This window comes from Notolepis coatsorum (genome assembly GCF_963971535.1).
Source record: "Notolepis coatsorum genome assembly, chromosome: 11".
NCBI classification, from domain to species: domain Eukaryota; kingdom Metazoa; phylum Chordata; class Actinopteri; order Aulopiformes; family Paralepididae; genus Notolepis; species Notolepis coatsorum.
The window spans coordinates 104,240,289-104,268,276 of record NC_140175.1 but is presented as its reverse complement, the minus strand read 5'-3'; the positions used below and the strand labels follow the sequence as shown (position 1 = coordinate 104,268,276).

Here is a 27,988-nt window from a genome sequence, read left to right as displayed (position 1 = left end):
AACTGCGGCTACGAAAAAAAAGAACGCGGACGAACTTGGTCCCCTTTTGAGCGCTTCTCGGAGAACGAGGCATGCGTGCCGGTTTGAGCTCTGTGCGCACTTCAACTTCTGACCGAATCTGAAGGATTGTCCAGCATCCTTGTCCCAGTTGAGATTCAATTCATTGAAGAGGATTGTACTTTTTAGACCGCCGACAAGATGAGTCTACTCGTGAAAATAGCAGACATTGAGGCCGAGGTGAGCTAACTGTCAGCAGCTAGCCAACATGCTAACATGCTAGCTAGCCGTGTTAGCTTGTTGGCTAGCCTGGACCCAGACACACTGTTTGTTAGAAGCATCGTTATAATAATACTTGGGACAGATAGACAGTTGAGATATTCAGTTAGTATGAATGAATGAAATATAAACCATTCTGTCCTGGCTCTGTGTGTGTACTGGCCAGTGGACATACAGTCTGGATTAAATCCATTGATTGATTGAAAGGTTTATTAACAGATTGCAGAATGGGTACAGTACAGCTCAATACACACAATTGTTAAGGGGATGCAGACCAGAGAAAGACTTTCGTCTTGTTTACATCAGGGTCCCCCATTTTCAATTCATCATAACATACATGACATACAGATGGACAGTACTGCTACATCTATACATTTATGACATACCAGATTTACAAATACAGTACTGTTTGTGATACAAAAAGAGTCTAGAAAAGAGAGTATATACATTTGATGTAGAAATGGTACATTTGAAATCCTTAGGGGGATCTGTAGGCGCCTTCATTCGATTAAAATAGATACAATGTACACAAGTACAGAGTAAAACTAAATTAAATTGACATCTAACCAGAGCGCAAAGTAACAGTAAAGTGCATAGCTGTATAACTTATGTCAATATGTGGAGTATATATATGACGAAGCTACAGAGTAAATATGCTAAGCTAATATAGGTACAGTATTATAGTGGTACAAGTATACTTATACTTACACTTTGGTAATAAACCATTCTAGCCATTGGTTTAACTAATATGAGTAGGTGTGGATATATATATATACACATGTACAGTACCAGTCAAACGTTTGGACACCTCATTCAGTTAAATGAGTGTCCAAACCTTTGACTGGTACTGTATATACACTTATTGTACATTGTTATAACTTATTATACAGTGTTATCAAGTTCAAGTATTCTTTGTATTCTTTCTTTCTATGTATGTTAACAAGGTCTTTATTGGTCATATGTTACTTAACACAAGGTCAATGGTACAATGGAATATAAATCGTATATATAAATTAATATCAAATATATAACGGTAGAATGAAGTAAGATAAGTCAAGTCAAATATATAACACTATATATATACAGTACAGCGTCTTTGAGCACCTGGAAAAGCGCTATATAAGATGGATGTATTATTATTATTATTATTATTACAGTACAAATATGACTGAGGATTTATGAGTAAAAGTGAGTGTATAAAACAGTATTGCACAAATGGAATGTGACACTATATATATTGATAACCTCACCGGTGATAGTGGAGCTTCTGACGGATGCTTGTCGCCCTCAGATGGCCAGGACCCAGAAGAACAAAGCCACAGCTCATCACCTGGGTTTGCTGAAGGCCAAGCTGGCCAAGCTGAGGAGAGAACTGATCACCCCTAAAGGAGGCACTGGAGGCGGCACCGGAGAGGGTGAGACCAGGAGAGAGACCACGTCCTTAATGTACTGGAGAGACACCACGTCATTAATGTACTGGAGAGAGAGACCACATCATTAATGTACTGGAGAGACCAGGAGAGAGACCACCTCATTAATGTACTGGAGAGACCAGGAGAGAGACACACCACATCATTAATATACTGGAGAGACCAGGAGAGAGACCACATCATTAATGTACTGGAGATACCAGGAGAGAGACCACATCATTAATGTACTGGAGATACCAGGAGAGAGACTACATCCTTAATGTACTGGAGAGAGAGACCACATCATTAATGTACTGGAGAGAGAGAGAGACCACATCATTAACCCTTTATCTGCCAGGGATTATTCTGATCTTAATCACCTCTCTGCCACCACTGTAAGTCTATGGAGATGTTCCCCTTCTTTGCAGGGCTATAACTTTTTAAATTGTATTGCTAAATTGACATTACTATGGCCCATTCAACGTCAAGTATCTATCGTTTAGGACGTAGCAACGTTCTACTTTTTCATTCACATATTCATACTAAAATACGGTCTAAAGTATAAATATGTTTTTATCGTTTTCTGCAGCATTCTGCAGAACGTGAGTTATAGCCATAAATACATATATTAGATCATCAAATGTAGTTTGATACCGATTGACGTCGGATAAAAAATTTCAATTGTACAAGGTCCTAAACGTCATGCCTCATCATCTGCTGGTGACCGGAGGGGGGGGGGGGTTTATAAGTCCGCGGCCGACGTTAAATCATTTATGTAGTATGGGCGATATATAGATCAGAGCAGTTTATATGGCTAATAATAATCAAACACGCTGAAACGTTTTGTCGTCTATAGTTGTTATTTCCATAAGAAACACCATTCAGAGAAAGGGAGAATAAATTGATTTAGTCAAAACTCAAAAGGCTCCCAGGTGGAAAGATTTCACAAGAATAATTATGATTAAAAATAAATAAATATATATATATAAAAAAAGGTGTTTAACAAGGTGCTAGTATAGGGATATTTGGTCACGGTGCTGTTATAGTCAACCAATTGGAGCCATGTTGATTATTCCTTCCATAGGAAAATATATTTAAATGTATTTGTATTTTATTTCGTTCGTTTTTTTTGTTATTACAAATGTGTGTGTTTATGGTTGAAAATGTTAGATAAATAAAGATCAAATCAAATCTAACTGAATAAGTTATCCCTCTTCTAACAAGAAAGAAAAACGTAGTTTAGCTTTAAACTATATAATGTCATTGCGTCCAGAGATTCCACCTTTGATAACTAAAGTAATGACACTTGACTAGTAATGAAACATGTCCCTTAGATCGCGCTGTCCTCTTGGTCGATATTGATAACTGCTGCTAAAATAAAATAAAATAAGTCCCGAGTCGAGACTCCATGCTGCTCCCAACGAATCCCAATAGTATGCAACTGCAGAGCCGCAGAGCCAGGGGCGCTTTCAGGTCCGGTCACAGGCCCGCTCAACAGCGCCCCCCACCCAACGGCTGAATTGCCAATGGCTGAATTGGAGTATTGCACTGTGCATTGATCAGGAAATAAGATAATCGATTTTTCAGCCCGCTTCTTTAGCGTGCATAAGTACACATATACTATCGATAATCTAGCGTTTATTTGAAAACGATTCAGCGCATTTTTAACAAGGTGCTTAAAAAGTCCTAGAAATTGAAATCAACCATTCGCATTGAATGTTTTGTTCATCCATGATCAAATTGTTCTGAATCAAGAAATATATATATATTTTTTAATTTAAAGTGTAACTAATTGTCGGAAATTGGTTTTACGCCATAAATATTGGATACGATTATTTTTCTATAAAAACAGCATTTAATAATAGTGAATTGTATCATTTTAAATGCCAGTTTAAAATGAAAAATAGTGCTTAGGAAAGTACTTGAAAGTGCTTGAATTTCATTTTGCAATGTCTGTGGGAACCCTGTATATATATTACATGGCAGCGCTTTGAGTTCCTCTTGTGCTCATTGTATCATGTAGGTTTCGATGTGGCGAAGACGGGAGACGCTCGTATCGGCTTCGTAGGGTTTCCCTCGGTGGGGAAGTCCACGCTGCTCAGTAACCTGGCTGGAGTCTATTCTGAGGTGGCTGCCTACGAGTTCACCACACTCACCACCGTCCCGGGAGTCATCCGCTACAAGGGAGCCAAGATCCAGGTACAGTGGGAACATCTCAGCCTGGAACCATGACCTCTGACTCAGGTACAGTGGGAACATCTCAGCCTGGAACCATGACCTCTGACTCAATAATAATAATAATAATAATTCATTTAATTTGTATCGCGCTTCTCAGTAACCCGAAGTCGCTGACAGTAGTCGGGAGCAGGAGTACAAACAAAGAAACGAAAGCAAAGAAACAAAAACAAAAACAACAAGGAAACAAAAACAAAAGGAACATGAGACCATGGGGGGAACAGGGGAGACAGCCTGATGGCACAAAAAAAAGACTGGAGACAGACATCAATCATGTTGGACGGGAGGGGGGGGGTTTAGAGGTGGGGGGGGGGTTGAAGGCAAGGGAGAACAGGTGGGTTTTGAGGCGAGCTTTGAAGGTCTTGAAGTCTCTGATGGACTGGGGGAGGGAGTTCCAGAGTCGGGGTGCAGTGCGGGAGAAGGCCCGATCTCCGAAGTTTTTAAGCTTGGATGTCGGGACAGTGAGGGAGGCAGTGGAGGAGGACCGGAGGGAACGGGTGGGGCGGTAGGGAAGAAGGAGATCAGTCAGGTAGGGGGGGGGGGGGGCAGGCTGTGGAGGGCTTTGAAGGTGAGGAGTAGTGTTTTAAAGTTTATGCTGTGGTTGATCGGGAGCCAGTGGAGGGAGTGGAGGACAGGAGTGATGTGTTCGCGGGACCGGGTGTTAGTAAGGAGGCGGGCGGCTGAATTTTGGACCATTTGCAGTTTATGGAGGGAGCGGGAGGTGATACCAGTGAGGAGGGAGTTGCAGTAGTCCAGGCGGGAGGAGATGAAGGCGTGAATGAGGGATTCAGCAGCGGGGGGGGAGAGGCAGTGATGGATTTTTGCGATGTTGCGGAGGTGAAAGTAGGATATTTTTACGATGGAGCGGACGTGGGGGTCAAGTGAGAGGGTGGGGTCAAGGAGGACACCAAGGTTGCGGACTAGGGGCGAGGGGGTGATGGTGGAGTCGTTGATGGTGAGTGTGATGGGTCCGGATCTGGTGAGGGTGGTTTTGGTGCCAATGATGAGAAGTTCAGTCTTGTCACTGTTCAGTTTGAGGAAGTTGTGAGTCATCCAAGTTTGGAGTTCGGTGATGCAGGATTCGATGTGACTGAGGGGTGGGCTGTGGGGGGGATTGTGTACTGATGTAGATTTGGGTGTCGTCAGCGTAGCAGTGGAAGTTGAGGTGGTATTTACGGATGATGTGACCAAGGGGGAGAATGTAGCAGATGAAGAGCAGGGGGCCAAGGACTGAGCCTTGGGGGACCCCCTGTGTGACTGGGGAGGGGGAGGAGGTGTGGCCGGAGAGGGAGATGAATTGGTGTCCGTCTGTGAGGTAGGAGGAGAACCAGCCAAGTGCTGTGCCCTCAACACCCAGTTGGTGCAGCCTTTGGAGGAGGATGGAGTGACACACTGTGTCAAAGGCTGCACTGAGATCGAGTAGGATCAGGATGTTGAGGGCACCGGAGTCAGCGGAGATGAGGAGGTCGTTGATGACCTTAACCAGTGCAGTTTCGGTGCTGTGAGCGGGACGGAAGCCAGACTGAAGGGGTTCATAGAGGGTGTTGGACTGGAGATGGGAGTGGAGTTGGGAGGCAGCAATACGTTCCAGTGTTTTTGAGAAAAAAGGAAGATTGGATATGGGGCGGTAGTTGGAGAGGCTGGATGGGTCAAGAGTGGGTTTTTTGAGGACAGGGGTGACAGCGGCGAGTTGTACTCAGGTACAGTGGGAACATCTCAGCCTGGAACCTTGACCTCTGACTCAGGTACAGTGGGAACCTCTCAGCTTGGAACCATGACCTCTGACTCAGGTACAGTGGGAACCTCTCAGCCTGGAACCATGACCTCTGATTCAGGTACAGTGGGAACCTCTCAGCCTGGAACCTTGACCTCTGACTCAGGTACAGTGGGAACCATGACCTCTGACTCGGGTACAGTGGGAACCATGACCTCTGACTCGGGTACAGTGAGAACATCTCAGCCTGGAAACTTGACCTCTGACTCAGGGACAGTGGGAACCATGACCTCTGACTCAGGTACAGTAGGAACCTTGACCTCTGACTCAGGGACAGTAGGAACCTTGACCTCTGACTCAGGTACAGTAGGAACCTTGACCTCTGACTCAGGGACAGTAGGAACCTTGACCTCTGACTTAGGGACAGTAGGAACCTTGACCTCTGACTCAGGTACAGTAGGAACCTTGACCTCTGACTCAGGGACAGTAGGAACCTTGACCTCTGACTCAGGGACAGTGGGAACCTTGACCTCTGACTCAGGCACAGTGGGAACCTTGACCTCTGACTCAGGCACAGTAGGAACCTTGACCTCTGACTCAGGGACAGTAGGAACCTTGACCTCTGACTCAGGTACAGTAGGAACCTTGACATCTGACTCAGGGACAGTAGGAACCTTGACCTCTGACTTAGGGACAGTAGGAACCTTGACCTCTGACTTAGGGACAGTAGGAACCTTGACCTCTGACTCAGGGACAGTAGGAACCTTGACCTCTGACTTAGGGACAGTAGGAACCTTGACCTCTGACTCAGGGACAGTAGGAACCTTGACCTCTGACTCAGGTACAGTGGGAACCTTGACCTCTGACTTAGGGACAGTAGGAACCTTGACCTCTGACTCAGGGACAGTGGGAACCTTGACCTCTGACTCAGGCACAGTGGGAACCTTGACCTCTGACTCAGGCACAGTAGGAACCTTGACCTCTGACTCAGGGACAGTAGGAACCTTGACCTCTGACTCAGGGACAGTAGGAACCTTGACCTCTGACTCAGGGACAGTGGGAACCTTGACCTCTGACTCAGGCACAGTAGGAACCTTGACCTCTGACTCAGGCACAGTAGGAACCTTGACCTCTGACTCAGGGACAGTAGGAACCTTGACCTCTGACTCAGGGACAGTGGGAACCTTGACCTCTGACTCAGGCACAGTAGGAACCTTGACCTCTGACTTAGGGACAGTAGGAACCTTGACCTCTGACTCGGGGACAGTGGGAACCTTGACCTCTGACTCAGGCACAGTGGGAACCTTGACCTCTGACTCAGGCACAGTAGGAACCTTGACCTCTGACTCAGGGACAGTAGGAACCTTGACCTCTGACTCAGGGACAGTAGGAACCTTGACCTCTGACTCAGGGACAGTAGGAACCTTGACCTCTGACTCAGGCACAGTGGGAACCTTGACCTCTGACTTAGGGACAGTGGGAACCTTGACCTCTGACTCAGGGACAGTGGGAACCTTGACCTCTGACTCAGGGACAGTGGGAACCTTGACCTCTGACTTAGGGACAGTGGGAACCTTGACCTCTGACTCAGGCACAGTGGGAACCTTGACCTCTGACTCAGGGACAGTGGGAACCTTGACCTCTGACTCAGGGACAGTAGGAACCTTGACCTCTGACTCAGGGACAGTAGGAACCTTGACCTCTGACTCAGGCACAGTAGGAACCTTGACCTCTGACTTAGGGACAGTAGGAACCTTGACCTCTGACTCGGGGACAGTGGGAACCTTGACCTCTGACTCAGGTACAGTAGGAACCTTGACCTCTGACTCAGGGACAGTAGGAACCTTGACCTTTGACTCAGGGACAGTGGGAGCCATGACCTCTGACTCAGGCACAGTAGGAACCTTGACCTCTGACTTAGGGACAGTGGGAACCTTGACCTCTGACTCAGGCACAGTGGGAACCTTGACCTCTGACTCAGGCACAGTAGGAACCTTGACCTCTGACTCAGGGACAGTGGGAACCTTGACCTCTGACTCAGGGACAGTGGGAACCTTGACCTCTGACTCAGGGACAGTAGGAACCTTGACCTCTGACTCAGGGACAGTAGGAACCTTGACCTCTGACTCAGGCACAGTAGGAACCTTGACCTCTGACTCAGGGACAGTAGGAACCTTGACCTCTGACTCAGGTACAATAGGAACCTTGACCTCTGACTCAGGTACAGGGAGCCATGACCTCTGACTCAGGCACAGTGGGAACATCTCAGCCTGGAACCATGACCTCTGGTTCATTAGTTCTACTGTCCTTCCTAACACTTCCTCCTTCTCCTCACAGCTCCTGGATCTCCCAGGTATCATAGAAGGAGCAAAGGATGGAAAGGGAAGAGGGAGACAGGTCATCGCAGGTAGGAAGCAGACTGAACCTGACGTCATCCACTGTCTCCTCATTGTATCCTGCCCTGGATTTAACTAGTCCTCTCTTCTCCTCTCCTTTCCTATTTTCTCCTCTCCTGTCCTCTATCCTCTTTTCTCCTCCTATCCTCTTCTCCGCTCCTGTCCTCTCTTCTCCTTCTCCTCCCTTCCCTCTCCCCTCATTCTCTTTTCTTCCTATCCTCTCCTTTCCTCTCCTCCGCTGCTCTCCACTCCTCCTCTCCCCTCATTCTCCTCTTCTCCTTTCCTCTCTCTCCTCACCTCCTCCGCTGCTCTCCACTCCTCTCCTCCCTTCCCCCTCCTCTCTCCTCTCCCCTCATTCTCCTCTTCTCCTTTCATCTACTCTCCACTCCACTCCTCCTCTCCTTTCCTCTCCTCCATTGCTCTCCACTCCTCTCCTCCTCTCCACTCATTTCCTCTCCTTCGCTGCTCTCCACTCCTCCTCTCCTCTTCGCCTTTCCTCTCTCTCCTCACCTCCTCCGCTCCTCTCCTCTCTTCTCCTTCTCTCCTCCCTTCCCCCTCCTCTCCTCTCCCCTCATTGCCCTCTTCTTCTCCTCCTTTTCTCTACTCTCCACTCCTCTCCACTCCTCTACTCTCCAATCTTCTACTCTCTACTCCCCTTTCCTCTCCTTCGCTGCTCTCCACTCCTCCTCCCCTCATTCTCCTCTTCGCCTTTCCTCTCTCTCCTCCGCTCCTCTCCTCTCTTCTCTCCTCCCTTCCCCCTCCTCTCCTCTCCCCTCATTCTCCTCTTCTCCTCCTTTTCTCTACTCTCCACTCCTCTCCACTCTACTCTCCACTCTTCTACTCTCCACTCCTCTCCACTCCTCTCCACTCCTCTACTCTCCACTCTTCTACTCTCTACTCCCCTTTCCTCTCCTCCGTTGCTCTCCACTCCTTTCCACTCCACTCCTCTCCTCCGTTGCTCTCCACTCCTCTCCACTCCTTTCCTCTCCTCTCCTCCTCTCCACTCCTCTCCTCTCCACTCCTCCTCTCCTTTCCTCTCCACTCCTCTCCTCCGCTGCTCTCCTCTCTTAGTGGCTCGGACCTGTAATCTGATCCTGATCATCCTGGATGTGCTGAAGCCTCTGGGTCATAAGAAGCTGATAGAACACGAGCTGGAAGGTTTTGGCATCAGGTTGAACAAACACCCTCCGAACATCGGCTTCAAGAAGAAGGACAAGGGAGGCATCAACTTCACAGCTACAGTACGTCTTCTAATGTCCCTCTGAGACTCATACAGTACGTCTTCTAATGTCCCTCTGAGACGCATACAGTACGTCTTCTAATGTCCCTCTGAGACGCATACAGTACGTCTTCTAATGTCCCTCTGAGACACACATACATGTAGACATTAATATCTCTCTGAGACACACATACATGTAGACATTAATATCTCTCTCTGAGACACTTACATGTAGACATTAATATCTCTCTGAGACACATACATGTAGACATTAATATCTCTCTCTGAGACACATACATGTAGACATTAATATCTCTCTGAGACACACATACATGTAGACATTAATATCTCTGAGACACAAATACATGTAGACATTAATATCTCTCTGAGACACATGCATGTAGACATTCATATCTCTGAGACACACATACATGTAGACATTAATATCTTTGAGACACATACATGTAGACATTCATATCTCTGAGACACACATACATGTAGACATTAATATCTCTCTGAGACACATGCATGTAGACATTCATATCTCTGAGACACACATACATGTAGACATTAATATCTCTCTGAGACACATACATGTAGACATTCATATCTCTGAGACACACATACATGTAGACATTAATATCTTTGAGACACGCATATTGTAGACATTAATATATCTGAGACACACATAGATGTAGACATTAATATCTCCCTCTGAGACACATACATGTAGACATTAATATCTCCCTCTGAGACACATACATGTAGACATTAATATCTCTCTCTGAGACACGCATACATGTAGACATTAATATCTCTGAGACACGCATACATGTAGACATTAATATCTCTGAGACACACCCTGACCTAATGAGACACACATGCATGTAGACATTAACCTGCACACGCATGCAATGAAAAATATGATCAAATTGCCATGCATAACTCATGATGAGATGAGTTAAGACTTTCTCTAGGCTTTTGAAAATGTAGGGGAGACCTTGCTAGTAATGGAGCAGCCGAGATGGGAGAGGAACCTACACATTGGGCCTCATTCACAAATACTCTCTTATTATTTTTCTTATATTGTTTCTTAACTGTCTGTTAAGAGAACAAATAAGAAAAACCACAGCCGCATCTGTTCTTACCCAGGTGTGTCGAATGATAAATCCCACTCATTCTAAACTGAAATGCACATTCTCACGCAATTCATTTGCATACAGACACGCCCTGCGGGCTCATTATAATATGAGAGCCATGTGCACAACTGGGTCTGCATTGCATGAGCGGATCCCCGTATTCAATAGGTAGTGCTGGAGCGGTTTGCTCAGATTCAAATGTATTGTCATCATACAGCACCTATAGCTATATAGTGGAATAGATAATATTCCATATTTATACCATCTAGTTGCCCACTTCTGGCCACCTCCCGCAGCGCTCGCACACACACACACGTACTGTATGCAAATAGATCTAGAGTCTGAATATCTCTGCATAAAAGCCTGGCTGGCAGTGCGCATAGTACAGTGCGTGCTCCAAGTCAGACTGGATGGCACATCTCTCTCGCGCGCGCGCTCTCGCTCTCAAATCCATTCAAAGTCAGTTTATTTATTTATTTTTACTGTTTGCATACAAGGTGGTCCGCAAATGTTCTTGGTAACAATCTAGTGGTCCGCATAAACAAGAAGTTTGGGAACCACTGATATAGATAGGAAAATTCTTTATACAATTATTTAATTCATTATAATTGAAACGCTATTGAATAATAGTTAATTAATAGTTAATACAATTATTCTGTTACAGCTACAACTGAGCTATAATTTATACGTATAGCTACTGTCCATCAATGTCTTCCTTTTGAATGAAATAGGTTCAGGAGAGAGAGATGTAGAGAGGGAGAGAGAGCGAGACACACACACACAGATAGACACAGATATTCTCAGCCCCCCCGGGCCCTTTCCTCTGAGCGTTCCCAGTGATGGCTTACTATGTGTGTGTATGTGCGTGTGCAAACGGGAACGGGACACACATCTGTGCAATAGCACACACCACCAAAGTCACTGGCTGGCCCACAGACTATGTGCGTGTGCTAACTTCGCTAACGCCTCAGTAACATTAGCTGCCTCGCCGGATTCCTCTTTCTCCTCGTCTCTCTTTTGCTAAAAAAAAATGAATGGGCTTCATGGCTGGCTGAATCTTTAGCGTTGTCTGATTCTGAATGTATAACTTGGTGACTTTCTGTTCCAGCGCGTACTGTGTTTATCGTTTCATTTCTCTCGTGAAACCAGCCGCGTCACCGCAGGAAACTCTACTGTGATTGGACGTTTATGCGCCACTGCGAGTAAATGATTTTTCCGGTTCTCGCACACACATATTATTAGGGGCAAATACGAGTGAAATGCTCGCACTGTAGAACATATATATATAATTATATATATAATTAGTAAACTGTCGGGGGCTTTTCTTGCCCCCCTTAACTGATTTTCGAGGGCATTTGGTATATTTTCGAGTGCATTTTGCCCCAAGCCCCCGTTAATTTCGAACCCTGATCCCAGGTAAGAACTAAATAAGAAGAAATGCTAGTTAAGAAAGAAAAAATCTGTTCTTATATCGCTTTGTGAATGAGGCCCATTGTGAGGCCTTTTCTTTCTTTCTTTTCTCTGCATGCACAATCTTCCAAAAACTATTACTAATATTTCCGGGGGTCCAACAAAGATACAAGGCAGTCATACAAGTCATTTTTAAACATGATGGCGGGGTCCGTTTAAAAAAGAAAATGCCACCATGGGAAGTGAATTTATTTTTCGACATTGAGCCCCAAAAGCCACCTTTTTTATTCTAACTACATTTGGGCGGGTGGTGGTAAATATTATAAAGACAAAGTGTGAAATTTGATGTTATGTGTGGGGGCCACAACATTTTCAATTAGGGCTGGGTTAAAAAAAATCGATTTCCCGATTCTGAATCAATCTTCATTTGAATGAGCGATTATCAATTTTTTTAATTACATTTTTTTGTAAATACATTTAGTCGTTATGCCAATTCCCTTCCTGGTCGTTGCGCGCATTGCCCCACTGTCGTTCTGGGGAGGGTGTAGACCCAGGGTCTGCAATTAACTGGGCATGGGCCCAGTGAGAGCCTCAGAGACAGTACCTATTACTTGCCACCAGAGGGAGCGGTTAGTTCATCACAACTATTCCTGGCTTTAATGTTTATTATTTCAATCCACATAACTGCTACTGACACACACACACTCTCTCTTTCCTGCTCTCTCTCCCCCTCTCTCTCCTGCTCTCCCCCTCCCTTCCTCTCTTTCTCTCCTGCTCACTCCCTCTCTTTCCCTCCTGCTCACTCCCTCTCTTTCCCTCTGTCTCTCCCTCTTTGCCCCTGTCTTTCTCTCTCTATCGCTGTCTCTGTCTGTCTCTTTCTCTGTCTGTCCTTTTCTCTCCATCTTTCTGTCTGTCTCTCCTGCTCGCTCCCTCTTTCCCTCCCTCTTTGTCTCTCTTTCTCTCTCTCTCTCTCTCTCTCTCTCTCTCTCTCTCTCTCTCTCTCTCTCTCTCTCTCTCTCTCTCTCTCTCTCTCTCTCTCTCTCTCTCTCTACAGTGTGTTCAAACTGAACTGGACTCTGAGGCGGTGAAAGGCATCTTAGCTGAGTATAAGATCCATAACGCTGATGTCACCCTGCGCAGCGATTCCACTGCTGATGACCTCATCGACGTGGTGGAAGGAAACCGGTAAGCAGCCCGCCGCCTGTTACTATGGTTACCCCCCCCCCCCCCCCCGCCAGTGTAATTTACTTGTTTTCCTATTGTCAACATACCGGTAGTCTATGGAAAGACCCAACACCTACTAATAAGTATGGTACATCTACTAATAATAAGTATGGTACATCTACTAATAAGTATGGTACATCTACTAATAAGTATAGTACAGGGGTGGCCAACCAGTCAGAGACTAAGAGCCACAAAAAAATGACTGTGGTACCACAAAGAGCCACACCATATACCAGCGTTTCTCAACCTTTTTTTTCAGTCACGGCACCCTTCATGTGTTTATAGGTCTCACCCTCTGGCCTCTGAAGTTGCTAATGTCTTTTTTATTTGGGCCTCACAGGGTTAAAAGTACCCTGTGAGACCCACGGTTGCAAAATTACAAAATCACTTTTAGCCATTTAAAAAAAACAATGTTTATTTAAAAAATGTTAAAGGGGAACTATTTTACTATTTCTTTCACTATTTGGGCACTTTTACACAATTCCTGTGAGTCTATGGAACACCTAGGTTTTTTTCAAAAAAAAATGCATTGTTTTGTATTTCTAATCAAGTACTAAAAACCGCATTTTTCTACCTCAAGATCTTAAGCCGTTTTGAGGCTGGGCTCCAACCACTGTGTGGCCTGGTGCCAACTGCCACATCAACTGCCACATTATTATGCAGCTGAGAAATCTCTGACATCACAGATATGCACATTTTCAGATGACTCAGTTCAGTGAGGGTGAATATTGTGAGAGGAGAATTGGAAGAATTCGCCAATATGAGAATTAGAGACATATATCCTATTAATATAAGTCCACATAGCTAAGAAACAATGGTAAACACTGAAAAAAGCCATTTATAAGATAGTTCCCCTTTAAGCACATGTATAGTCAATTGGTCCTGTTGTTCAGCCTCACAATGCTATTTGATAGTAAATGTGTTTATATGTCCCACCCTCTGGCCTCTGAAGTTGCTAATTTCTTTTTAATTTGGGCCTCACAGGGTTAACCTCTTAAGCCCGAGATATACAGTAAAAGTGTATATTTTCAGCATTATGTTTGTTTACCAATTATTTTAACTGTTATTAGTGAAATATAAGATTATAGAAATCTCAGGTCATTGAGTCGGAAACCGGCGCATATTGACAGGAGGAAGTGGCACAGCCAAAAGTGAGTGTAGTCTTTTGTAGGAAGAGACTCAGGGCTTTCAAATTTCGAAAAACTACCCTACCCAGCTCACACCAGCCCCTGTCAATCATCCGACTTCTGGATTTACTTTTTAATTTCTCTTATTTTTTGGGATTATCTCCCACAAACCTGAACGTTATTGCCATAAAACAGAACGCAGTTAGTTTCTCTACCTTTCTGTGAACGTCTTGCAAAAAACGGTGGAGAAATTTACATTATAAAAAAGATGGCAGAATTCAGTACTGTATCTACAAAACCTTCTGTTTAATCATCTTCCCTTTATTCATTTGCTTAGATTTTTCAGGTCTGGTCAATTTTAGCATGGTGTTATTTACAGTCAAAGATAATTTTTTTTTTTAAATAGAATTGATATTCTCCTTTGGTTCATTACAATTTACTCAAGCCTAGTAACAGACACACTATTTCTGACACTGATCCATTATGTCCCTAGATTCAGATACCAAGAACATGCAAATGGACCATTTAAAAAAAAATTGTAAATGTTTATTCTACGTCCTTATGGAATGAGTGACATAAAAAAAAAAAGTAAAAAAAAAAAGTAAAAAAAAATGTTTTTTTTTGTTTTTTAATTTTTTTTTATGGATGGAAGAGCCGCACATTGACGGGCAAAGAGCCGCATGCGGCTCGCGAGCCGCGGGTTGGCCACCCCTGGTACATCTACTAATAAGTATAGTACATCTACTAATAAGTATGGTACATCTACTAATAAGTATAGTACATCTACTAATAAGTATGGTACATCTACTAATAAGTAGGGATGCACCGAATAATCGGCCACCGAAAATTATCGGCCGAAAATGGTTAAAAAAGGCACTTTCGGCCGAAAGGGTTTTAGCACCGAAAAAATTTCGCCAAATGTCAAAGAACAGGGTAACCTACCTAACGTGTTGTTGTGATGACGTGATCAAAACGCGGCTTCAGTCATTACATGTGCAACGTGAGCCAAGCTCTTCAGTCCTGCGTTCTGCAGCCTGTGATAACTCGTCTTGGGACTCGGGAGTCGCACTGTTTCTATGTAAACTCCCAGAGCAACGCGTCCAATAAATGCGTCTTTAACCCTTTCACTGCCACACGACAGCCAGTTAACCCTTTCACTGTGACAATATAGAACCGACGGCGATGCTCCATTAGCATCATTAGCTCCGCGGATGATGCTAATGATGGAGCATCGCCGTCGGTTGTGTGATAGTAAAGGGTTAACCTTCTGTCGTGTGGCAATGAAAGAGTTAACATGATTTATATCCTCGGCATTACTATATGCCCGTCGCGGTTAAAAACCTTTTTAACTAACGTTAGCGTTAAGCTAGCTAACAGTGCTTCCATTCATCACTTCCACCAGTCTCTCTTAAGCTACGTCATCCCCCGCTAAGAGTCACGGGAGTGAATACAACAGTCCTTCCATGTAGGCTAGAACGCTGTGAATTATGACAGTAGCCACTACAGTAACATCATTAAGTCTGCTATAAGCTATTCTCCCTCTCCTGTGTGTGTGTGTGTGTCTTTATGCAGATCTTTATGCAGTTTTAAAGCACCTTGGCTTTGTTCTGAATGCACTTTGTTGTAGTTATCCTACAGAGAAAAGAAAATGCACTTGACTTTAATGCACATTTTGTTGTATGCAAAGAGAAAATGTTTAAATTGTACAATCTTTCAGCAGTCGGTCTGGAATTAATGTATGTATGCATTCAAAAGTGCTGGAATAAATGTTTTATGGACCCATAATAGTGATTATTAATATTATTTAAGTAAAGTTTTGCCATAATCATGTCTTTTGTCATAATCAGGTAGCTGAAAAAAAAATACATTATATATATATTTCTATCATTTTCGGCCTTTCGGCATTCGGTTTTCGGCCAACTGTTTCCTATTTTCAGTATCGGTTTCGGCCAAGAATTTCCCATTCGGTGCATCCCTACTAATAAGTATGGTACATCTAGTCAACACCATCCCTACTAATAAGTATGGTACATCTAGTCAACACCATCCCTACTAATAAGTATGGTACATCTAGTCAACACCATCCCTACTAATAAGTATGGTACATCTAGTCAACACCATCCCTACTAATAAGTATGGTACATCTAGTCAACACCATCCCTACTAATAAGTATGGTACATCTAGTCAACACCATCCCTACTAATAAGTATGGTACATCTAGTCAACACCATCCCTACTAATAAGTATGGTACATCTAGTCAACACCATCCCTACTAATAAGTATGGTACATCTAGTCAACACCAGATTTTTGCTCGTTTCCAGAAGTGATAGAACTCAAACGAGTCACAGAACCGTGCATACTTCATGGTTGTGATGAACAGAGGCATTGTGGGACTATGCTGTTCTGTTTACTGCTGTACATCAATAGATCAACAGAGCTTGTTACCTTTTTTGATGCACATTTAATTTAGTAACGGCTACAATGCCCCTGTTTTTCATAATACGTCATGATAATTACAACTATTTTATGATTTAAACAAACAATGGGAACGCATTACTTCCTGGTTTGAGAGCTGCTAAGGGTAAGAGAGAGTAGGAAGAAACTTAACCCTAACCTACACATTAACAACATTAACCCTAACCTAACACTATGTTAAAGGAACAACATTAACCCTAACATTATGTTAAAGGAACACGCCACCATCATGAGAAAATATGCTTAGCATCTTTTCCAGAGTCAGGCGAGGAGATTGATACAGATTTCCTCTCTGTGTGTGTTCAGTAGAAAGCTATCCGGCTGCAAGCTAGCCTAGCTTAGCACAAATGAATGGAAGCGGATACGGACCACTAACATAGCTTAACATTCCGGGAGAGGTGTTTTTGGCCAACAGCTGGGCTAGAATTCATATCCGCTTCCATTAACTTGTGCTAAGCTAGGCTAGCTTGCAGCCGGATAGCTTTCTATTAAACACAGAGGAAATTAGTATCCATCTTCTTGACTCTAGAGAAGACGGTAAGTGCATAAGGTTGGCATGTTCCTTTAAACCCCAGACTGTAACACTGTCCTACCAGACCCACAGACCTGCTGACTTTGTTTTAACCCTTCATAACCCTACTGACTGTGTTTTAACCCTTCATAACTTTCAGAATCTACATCCCCTGCATCTATGTGCTGAATAAGATCGATCAGATCTCCATCGAGGAGCTGGACATCATCTACAAGGTTCCTCACTGTGTTCCCATCTCAGCTCACCACAGATGGAACTTTGACGACCTGCTGGAGAAGCTCTGGGACTATCTCAAGCTGGTCCGCATGTAAGCATGGGTTAGGGGTTAAACTATCTCAAGCTGGTCCGCATGTAAGCATGGGTTAGGGGTTAAACTATCTCAAGCTGGTCCGCATGTAAGCATGGGTTAGGGGTTAAACTATCTCAAGCTAGTCCGCATGTAAGCATGGGTTAGGGGTTAAACTATCTCAAGCTAGTCCGCATGTAAGCATGGGTTAGGGGTTAAACTATCTCAAGCTAGTCCGCATGTAAGCATGGGTTAGGGGTTAAACTATCTCAAGCTAGTCCGCATGTAAGCATGGGTTAGGGGTTAAACTATCTCAAGCTAGTCCGCATGTAAGCATGGGTTAGGGGTTAAACTATCTCAAGCTAGTCCGCATGTAAGCATGGGTTAGGGGTTAAACTATCTCAAGCTAGTCCGCATGTAAGCATGGGTTAGGGGTTAAACTATCTCAAGCTAGTCCGCATGTAAGCATGGGTTAGGGGTTAAACTATCTCAAGCTAGTCCGCATGTAAGCATGGGTTAGGGGTTAAACTATCTCAAGCTAGTCCGCATGTAAGCATGGGTTAGGGGTTAAACTATCTCAAGCTAGTCCGCATGTAAGCATGGGTTAGGGGTTAAACTATCTCAAGCTAGTCCGCATGTAAGCATGGGTTAGGGGTTAAACTATCAAGCTGGTCCGCATGTAAGCATGGGTTAGGGGTTAAACTATCTCAAGCTGGTCCGCATGTAAGCATGGGTTAGGGGTTAAACTATCAAGCTGGTCCGCATGTAAGCATGGGTTAGGGGTTAAACTATCTCAAGCTGGTCCGCATGTAAGCATGGGTTAGGGGTTAAACTATCTCAAGCTAGTCCGCATGTAAGCATGGGTTAGGGGTTAAACTATCTCAAGCTAGTCCGCATGTAAGCATGGGTTAGGGGTTAAACTATCTCAAGCTAGTCCGCATGTAAGCATGGGTTAGGGGTTAAACTATCAAGCTGGTCCGCATGTAAGCATGGGTTAGGGGTTAAACTATCTCAAGCTAGTCCGCATGTAAGCATGGGTTAGGGGTTAAACTATCTCAAGCTAGTCCGCATGTAAGCATGGGTTAGGGGTTAAACTATCTCAAGCTAGTCCGCATGTAAGCATGGGTTAGGGGTTAAACTATCTCAAGCTAGTCCGCATGTAAGCATGGGTTAGGGGTTAAACTATCTCAAGCTAGTCCGCATGTAAGCATGGGTTAGGGGTTAAACTATCTCAAGCTAGTCCGCATGTAAGCATGGGTTAGGGGTTAAACTATCTCAAGCTAGTCCGCATGTAAGCATGGGTTAGGGGTTAAACTATCTCAAGCTAGTCCGCATGTAAGCATGGGTTAGGGGTTAAACTATCTCAAGCTGGTCCGCATGTAAGCATGGGTTAGGGGTTAAACTATCTCAAGCTGGTCCGCATGTAAGCATGGGTTAGGGGTTAAACTATCTCAAGCTGGTCCGCATGTAAGCATGGGTTAGGGGTTAAATCACCAGTGAGTGTAAAGCGAGGCACTAACACTGCCAGGTTTAGGGGTTTTCGGAAATGGGAAATAGAGATGTGTTTTTATTCTGTCGTCGATTGACTGAGCACTTGATACCAGGACTAACACTAGACAACAGGTAAAGACACCCTACGTTGATCCACAGTATTTTGTGGTGGTTCTGTTTAGTATTAATTTCATTCAATCTCTCCCTGACTTTTCTCTAGACATTTGTTGGAACAGCAGAGTTTTCAGCCTGTGTCTCTCAAAAGGGCTGAAAAGCCTAACTTACCACAGCTTAATGAAATTATAGCTAATAGCATGCTTACTAGAGTCTGACCCATATGTCTCTAGCATGCTAACTAGAGTCTGACCCATATGTCTCTAGCATGCTAACTAGAGTCTGACCCATATGTCTCTAGCAGGCTAACTAGAGTCTGACCCATATGTCTCTAGCATGCTAACTAGAGTCTGACCCATATGTCTCTAGCATGCTAACTAGAGTCTGACCCATATGTCTCTAGCATGCTAACTAGAGTCTGACCCATATGTCTCTAGCATGCTAACTAGAGTCTGACCCATATGTCTCTAGCATGCTAACTAGAGTCTGACCCATATGTCTCTAGCATGCTAACTAGAGTCTGACCCATATGTCTCTAGCATGCTAACTAGAGTCTGACCCATATGTCTCTAGCATGCTAACTAGAGTCTGACCCATATGTCTCTAGCATGCTAACTAGAGTCTGACCCATATGTCTCTAGCATGCTAACTAGAGTCTGACCCATATGTCTCTAGCAGGCTAATTTGTTAAGCTTGTGTGAAGATAGTGGTGTCATATGAAAGTAGAGATGTTGAGGAATCCATAGATACCAGCCACGTCATGCTAGTTCACCAGTAAAGGAAGTAGATGTTGATCCACTGATACCAGCCACGTCATGCTAGTTCACCAGCAAAGGACTAAAGTGACTGGTTTTATATGTGTAACCCATAGGGTGATTGTGTTTTTATATGTGTAGTCCATTAGGTGATTGTTTCTATATGTTTCTATATTTGTAGTCCACTTTGTCGTTGTGTTTTATATCTGTAGTCCATTAGGTGACTGTGTTTTTAGATCTGTAGTCCATTAGGTGACTGTGTTTTTATATCTGTAGTTACACCAAACCTAAAGGCCAGCTTCCTGACTACACCTCGCCAGTGGTTTTACCCGACGACATGACGTCAGTAGAAGACTTCTGCCTCAAGATCCACAAGAACCTCCTCAAAGAGTTAAAATAGTAAGTATCAGAATCAACCTGTTCCTCCTGTTCAAACACAGCGAAGGTACAGGAGCAGAGAATGTTGAGAAGGCCCATTTGTCCACCATGTTGGAAGAGACGATGCTAGGCTATGTGCAAAACAACAGTTGCTATGTGATGATGTATGAAAAATATATAAGATATTCCTTTATTGATCCCCTTGGGGAAATTCAGGCGTCATAGCAGCATTGGGCAGGTACAGGTATGGGCAGGACATAAATATTAATTAAACAATTAAAGTAAATCTGAATATAAATGAGAAAATTAAACACTATAAACAAAAAGGTGCTGAAGAGTATTGGTCATAAGATATGTTCCAATAAATATAGGCAATGAAAAATAGTTTCTGAATATATATATATATATATTAGGGGTGTAAAGGTACAGTATCCGTACCGAACTGAACCGTTTCAGTGTGTACCGAACGAATACAACGGTATGTTAACCGCCCACCGGGGGCTGTTTTTTTCACAACCTAATATAATTATTATAATTTTTTCTTTTCTTTACAAGTCGATTATTAGTTGACAGCCCTACAAGTACAATTAGTTACTGCACACTACATCACCCCTGAGTGCAACATGGAAAGCCAAACTTTCCCCCACTGTACCGAAAACCCGTACCGAACCGTGACTTCAAAACCGAGGTACGTACCCAACCGTGGTTTTTGTGTACCGTTACACCCCTAGGCCTGTCCCTGACTAAGGATTTGTATAGTCTACTTTGATTGGCCAAAATGTACCGATACCCCCCGAATGCAAAAAATAACTATTAGATTTAAAAATAAATTTCATTCCATTCGGGCTGTGGGGGTGCTTAATGTCTGAAGGAGTCGACAATTGGTCCACTGATGGATACATCTTGATATTTGTCTAGTCTAGTGTGTTCATTAGATGGGTGAAATCCTCTTTCAGTGCCTCTGTGTCCGTTTTCTTAGTCAGTTAGCCTCTGGTATGCGCGCCATTAGCGTTAGCCACGCTTCTAGGCCTCTTTGCTTTTGGAAAGAATTATATATATAATAATATAATAAAAGATATATTATAATAATATTATTATTCTTTTTTTTTTGCATTAGACTAAGAGGGTGGCAGTCGACTACGGCTCCTTTCGATCGATTAGTCGACTAGTTGGGTCAGTCCTAATATATACTATGAATAAAGATTATCGGTAGACACAAGGTGTAGATGTGAGTGTATACCCTATCGGTCATAATATACGTTGTAGTCTGTGCAGGTTTAGTGGTTAAGAGTAGGGATGCACCGATCCGATATTGGGTATCGGTATCAGCCGCCGATATCGGTAAAATAGCTGGATCGGGTATCTGTAAAAAAAAATATCTGATTTAATTTAAAAAAAAATTATAAATAAGAAATCAAATAAGAAATAACCATTCAGTACATTTATATCTGTGTTAATTTGTTACATTTAGTTTCACTAAGTTAGGGAAGTAATGTTTTAAGTCAAGGCTGATGTTGCCTTGCACAAAAGAATGATCCCAGTCTCTTCCACACAGTGAGGCATACAGTTTATTAATTGAATGAATGAAGTTTATTTTCTGTCTTTGTTTACAACAAATCAAAAACACACTTGTGATCCTTTTACAATTCTTAAAAACAAAATAAAAAACGTGGATACTTTTTTGTAAAAAAAAAAATTGGACTATCGGTATCGGGACTGAACAAGTCGGATCGGTGCATCCCTAGTTAAGAGTCAGACAAATTTAGTGCATAAGTCAGACATTTCTAATGAGTTCTGCCCCCATCAACAGAAATGTAATAATTTGGAGTCGTATTACTAGATCAAACAAGTCTGTTTTAGGGGCGGCTAGGTGGCGCAGTGGGCAAGGCGCTCGCCACCAACGCAGGAGATGCTTGGCTGGTCGTTCATACTAATACAATTGGCAGTATTAGGGGGTGGGAAGCTGGTGGGTGGGGATTGGACGTTGTGGACAGCGACCTACAGGTCGGTTGGTGCGCCTGCACAGTAGAATCAGGAAGCGACGAGGGCGGCGTGTCCCTCCCACGCAGACCCTCGCCGCTGAGAGATCGCGCTGTACAGGTGAAAAGATGCGACGGCTGCCTCCTCGAGTACCGGAGGGGACACGTGATGCAAGGCTTCGTCCACATTGCAGCCGGCTTGTGGGAGGCATGGTCTAACAGCGTTCGAGACAGGGGAGGGTAGAATTGGACAATGCGAAATTGGGGACGGGAGAAAAATAGAAAAATGGGGAGAAAAAGTAGATAAAAAAGAAAAAAAGTCTGTTTTACCTGCTCTACCACTGCACAGAAATTACATTTTGTCTTTTGATAGTGGTTACCAATGGTTACAGGCAGCCATGTTGGAAGAAAGAGAAGCACATAAACATTCCATGCACAGCAGCCTCTGTTGACCTCGGTCAGGTCAACACGTTCCAAAGTTCCAACATATATATATATTTTTTTACTCTTTTTTATTTCTTGAGTGTGTTCTTAACCTCTTAAGCCCGAGCGGTCCGGTGGTGGACAGAAAATGACATCACGCCATAAATCCATCTCTACAGACTATGAATAAATTCAAATACATTTTTTATGGCCTTGGAATTTCGAAAAACGACATTACCCAGCTCAAGCCAGCTCCTGTCAATCATCCGTCTTGTGGATTTACTTTTTTATTTCGCATATCTTTCAGGATTATCTCCCACAAACCTGAACATTATTGGCATAAATTAGAACACAGTTAGTTTATCTACCTTTCTGTGTTGCTATCTGATGAAAAATGGCGGAGAAATCGACATTATAAACTAGTAAAGTAACTGTACTTACAGTAGATTTCATTCACGTTTTTGCTGCACACCTGGTGATACTAAATCCAGATTGAACTCTGCCATTGGAAAGGGGAGATTTGGCCTGATCCATAGATTCAGATTACTTTATTCACCATATTGTACAGGTACAAATGGAACGTGATTCGACATTACAGTGCATGATTTTTTCACAAATAGGAATAAACATAATAATAATAATAAATAAATAAGTAAGTGCAAAACAGGACAGAACAGTGAGACAACAATAAGACGGTAAAGTGCAGTGGTTGGGGACATGGATACAGTGCAGCACAGATGTGCGACTTGGCTATAATAAGGTAATTTATAGGCCTGATATTCTATATTCTATAATCATATTTCAAATGGCATGTGTCCGGATGGCAGAATTCACTACTGTATCTACAAAACCTTCTGTTTAATCATCTTCCCTTTATTCATTTGCTTATATTTTTTGTACACATGATCTCAAGAAGGTGCTGAGCTTTTCATGTCTGGTCAATTTGAGCATTGTGTTATTCACCGTCAAAGATGAAAAAAAAATAATTAATTGATATTCTCCTTTTGGTTCATTACAATTTACTCAAGCCTAGTAACAGACACAATATTTCTGACACTGGGAATACATTCCCTGAGGTCCATAGATGTCCCTAGATAAGAAAGAACATGCAAATGGACCTTGTAGAAGTGGCGCAATCCTCCATTTACTTAGGTGTGGATTTTTAGGTGGATTTTCAGAAAATAGGGCTCTGGCTCAAGAGGTTATGTTATAGATTCACATTCAGCCACTAAATGTTGCACTAGAGCACCAGCATGTCATTGATCCAACCAGGTGCCTTCCACATGGGCACATGGGCAGTGGGCAGGGGGATGGGGAGACATGCCTACAACATAAACATACATTTTGGACCGGCCAAAATATTTTAAATGAGAAACAACCTGGACGAATAATTGTTTTGGGGGGAAGAGCAATACTTTTATTCCGCACCTTTCAAAAAGCCTCTGGATGTATCGTTTCTTTTAAATTATTAAAATATATAGCACCTTTTAAGTCAACTAGGCTTGTTAAAATATAAGAGTTAAAACTATGATAAAGACGGTAGGGCTGACCTTCAAAGCTTTTTATGGCAATCGAAGCTTCGGGCCGAGATTCGATTTAAATTCTAAGCTTCGAGATAAAAAAAATTAGAATTAATCATTTAAAAAATAAAAATTTTATCTTATGTTGTGGGACTTGTACACTACTTTGGTCAACTTTGTTGTTTTTAAATGTGCTCTATAAATAAAGTGGATTGGATTAATTAATTAACTGAATAATGAGTCGGGAGCTGCGCTGCCTGGGCGGCTGCTCTCCGTTACACAGCCAACAACATTACATAATTATGTTGCAACCTTCGTTCGTTGCATTGGAGGCGCAATATTTTGCAGGTGGGAGGGGGGATAAAAAAAAGAATTGATTTTTTATTTAATTTAAAAAAAATATTATATATTCGATTTTTTTTTCCATTCGAATCCCGTGCCGCCCATCGAACGAAGTATTTAAGACGGCCCTAAAAGACGGTGTGTCTCTCTCTCTCTGTATTTAAGACGGCCCTAAAAGACGGTGTGTCTCTCTCTCTCTGTATTTAAGACGGCCCTAAAAGACGGTGTGTCTCTCTCTCTGTATTTAAGACGGTGTGTCTCTCTCTCTGTATTTAAGACGGTGTCTCTCTCTCTCTCTGTATTTAAGACGGCCCTAAAAGACGGTGTCTCTCTCTCTCTCTGTATTTAAGACGGTGTCTCTCTCTCTCTGTATTTAAGACGGCCCTAAAAGACGGTGTGTCTCTCTCTCTGTATTTAAGACGGCCCTAAAAGACGGTGTCTCTCTCTCTCTGTATTTAACACGGCCCTAAAAGACGGTGTGTCTCTCTCTCTCTGTATTTAACACGGCCCTAAAAGACGGTGTGTCTCTCTCTCTCTGTATTTAAGACGGCCCTAAAAGATGGTGTGTCTCTCTCTGTATTTAACACGGCCCTAAAAGACGGTGTGTCTCTCTCTCTCTGTATTTAACACGGCCCTAAAAGACGGTGTCTCTCTCTCTGTATTTAACACGGCCCTAAAAGACGGTGTCTCTCTCTCTGTATTTAAGACGGCCCTAAAAGACGGTGTGTCTCTCTCTCTCTGTATTTAAGACGGCCCTAAAAGACGGTGTCTCTCTCTCTCTCTGTATTTAAGACGGTGTCTCTCTCTCTGTATTTAAGACGGCCCTAAAAGACGGTGTGTCTCTCTCTCTCTGTATTTAAGACGGCCCTAAAAGACGGTGTGTCTCTCTCTCTCTGTATTTAAGACGGTGTGTCTCTCTCTCTGTTTTTAAGACGGCCCTAAAAGACGGTGTGTCTCTCTCTGTATTTAAGACGGTGTCTCTCTCTCTCTCTCTGTATTTAAGACGGCCCTAAAAGACGGTGTCTCTCTCTCTGTATTTAAGACGGCCCTAAAAGACGGTGTCTCTCTCTCTCTCTGTATTTAAGACGGCCCTAAAAGACGGTGTGTCTCTCTCTCTCTGTATTTAAGACGGCCCTAAAAGACGGTGTGTCTCTCTCTCTGTATTTAAGACGGTGTCTCTCTCTCTCTCTGTATTTAAGACGGCCCTAAAAGACGTGTCTCTCTCTGTATTTAAGACGGCCCTAAAAGACGGTGTCTCTCTCTCTGTATTTAAGACGGTGTGTCTCTCTCTCTCTCTCTGTATTTAAGACGGCCCTAAAAGACGGTGTCTCTCTCTCTCTGTATTTAAGACGGCCCTAAAAGACGTGTGTCTCTCTCTCTGTATTTAAGACGGCCCTAAAAGACGGTGTGTCTCTCTCTCTCTGTATTTAAGACGGTGTCTCTCTCTCTCTGTATTTAAGACGGCCCTAAAAGACGGTGTGTCTCTCTCTCTCTGTATTTAAGACGGCCCTAAAAGACGGTGTGTCTCTCTCTCTCTGTATTTAAGACGGCCCTAAAAGACGGTGTGTCTCTCTCTCTGTATTTAAGACGGCCCTAAAAGACGGTGTGTCTCTCTCTCTCTGTATTTAAGACGGCCCTAAAAGACGGTGTGTCTCTCTCTCTCTGTATTTAAGACGGCCCTAAAAGACGGTGTCTCTCTCTCTGTATTTAAGACGGTGTGTCTCTCTCTCTCTCTCTCTCTGTATTTAAGACGGCCCTAAAAGACGGTGTCTCTCTCTCTCTGTATTTAAGACGGCCCTAAAAGACGGTGTGTCTCTCTGTATTTAAGACGGCCCTAAAAGACGGTGTGTCTCTCTCTGTATTTAAGACGGCCCTAAAAGACGGTGTGTCTCTCTCTCTCTGTATTTAAGACGGTGTCTCTCTCTCTCTGTATTTAAGACGGCCCTAAAAGACGGTGTGTCTCTCTCTCTCTGTATTTAAGACGGCCCTAAAAGACGGTGTGTCTCTCTCTGTATTTAAGACGGTGTGTCTCTCTCTCTCTGTATTTAAGACGGCCCTAAAAGACGGTGTGTCTCTCTCTCTCTGTATTTAAGACGGCCCTAAAAGACGGTGTGTCTCTCTCTCTCTGTATTTAAGACGGCCCTAAAAGACGGTGTGTCTCTCTCTCTGTATTTAAGACGGTGTGTCTCTCTCTCTGTTTTTAAGACGGCCCTAAAAGACGGTGTGTCTCTCTCTGTATTTAAGACGGCCCTAAAAGACGGTGTGTCTCTCTCTCTCTGTATTTAAGACGGCCCTAAAAGACGGTGTGTCTCTCTCTGTATTTAAGACGGCCCTAAAAGACGGTGTCTCTCTCTCTGTATTTAAGACGGCCCTAAAAGACGGTGTGTCTCTCTCTCTCTGTATTTAAGACGGCCCTAAAAGATGGTGTCTCTCTCTCTCTCTGTATTTAAGACGGTGTCTCTCTCTCTCTGTATTTAAGACGGCCCTAAAAGACGGTGTGTCTCTCTCTCTCTGTCTCCAGTGCGCTGGTGTGGGGCGCCTCGGTGAAGCACAACCCCCAGAAGGTGGGGAAGGACCACGTGATGGAGGACGAAGATGTGATCCAGCTGGTCAAGAAATAAAAGATCTCTCTCCTTCACACGAAACGCACCTCGGACGACAAGACAATAGAGCAGAACCTACTACACCAGACTGTGGCTGTGATCAACTCTTTGCTTACTAAATGTTAATATTGAAAAGGAAAAAAAAACAATCATCTGTATTTCTGAGTCTTCTGTTGAGAGAACCTCACCCATTTCCATGCAAATCTTTAATAAGACGGTATATATATATATATATATATTGAAATGAGGCCGGTCTTTCCACGTATTTCAAGATGTTGCTCGTTTTGATTAAATCCTTGAAACGAGTTGCATTGTATTGAAACAAAAGGAATGATGTCATCAGCAGAGGTTTGTCTTCCCTCCTGAGGGTTCCAGATGTTTATTATACTCGACACGAGACTAAACTACTCGTTAAGGTGAAGAGACTTAGGGTTCCAGATGTTTATTATACTCCACACGAGACTAAACTACTCGTTAAGGTGAAGACACTTAATATATCAACCATTAAACGCGTCGTTATAAACCGCAGTGAAAATTCTCATTTTCAGAAGACCTTTTAAAAATGTATCATTAAAGTAAACACAGATTTTTAAAAGCCAAGAATGTAATAGGGTTGACGAAGGGTCCCTCTGGCATATTATTACATCCTCATGAAACAAACTAAATGTTTTGTTTGGGTTTTCAATCGGCTTTAGAAACATCGTCTATATATGGGACCCTTTCGAAAACGAGATACTGTATCTCAATGTGGTTTTCCCAATAAAATAATTTCAATATATATGGCTTGTTGTGACGGGGTCCCGCCTCCTACTAGCAATCTGTGCCAAACACCAGAGTGGCGCCTGGGGAAGCGAATGAGGGGCTTGTCAAGGTCATCTGTCTGCCAGGCTGCAACACCACAACTCATCATTTTCACTTAATAACCCTTATCTTGCCCT

The 27,988-nt window shown here is 43.3% G+C and overlaps 1 protein-coding gene across 1 annotated transcript; it reads left to right on the top strand.

The window, feature by feature from the left end:
- The first annotated feature begins 42 nt into the window (after window positions 1–42).
- Window positions 43–27,364, top strand: drg1 (developmentally regulated GTP binding protein 1). Its single transcript, XM_084324358.1, has 9 exons — window positions 43–237; window positions 1,568–1,691; window positions 3,709–3,884; window positions 7,972–8,041; window positions 9,102–9,271; window positions 12,853–12,983; window positions 17,299–17,466; window positions 20,082–20,204; window positions 26,969–27,364. Exons 1-9 carry the CDS (start codon window positions 199–201, stop codon window positions 27,066–27,068), a joined length of 1,101 nt encoding a protein of 366 aa, XP_084180484.1. The 5' UTR covers window positions 43–198; the 3' UTR covers window positions 27,069–27,364.
- Window positions 27,365–27,988: the final 624 nt, after the last annotated feature.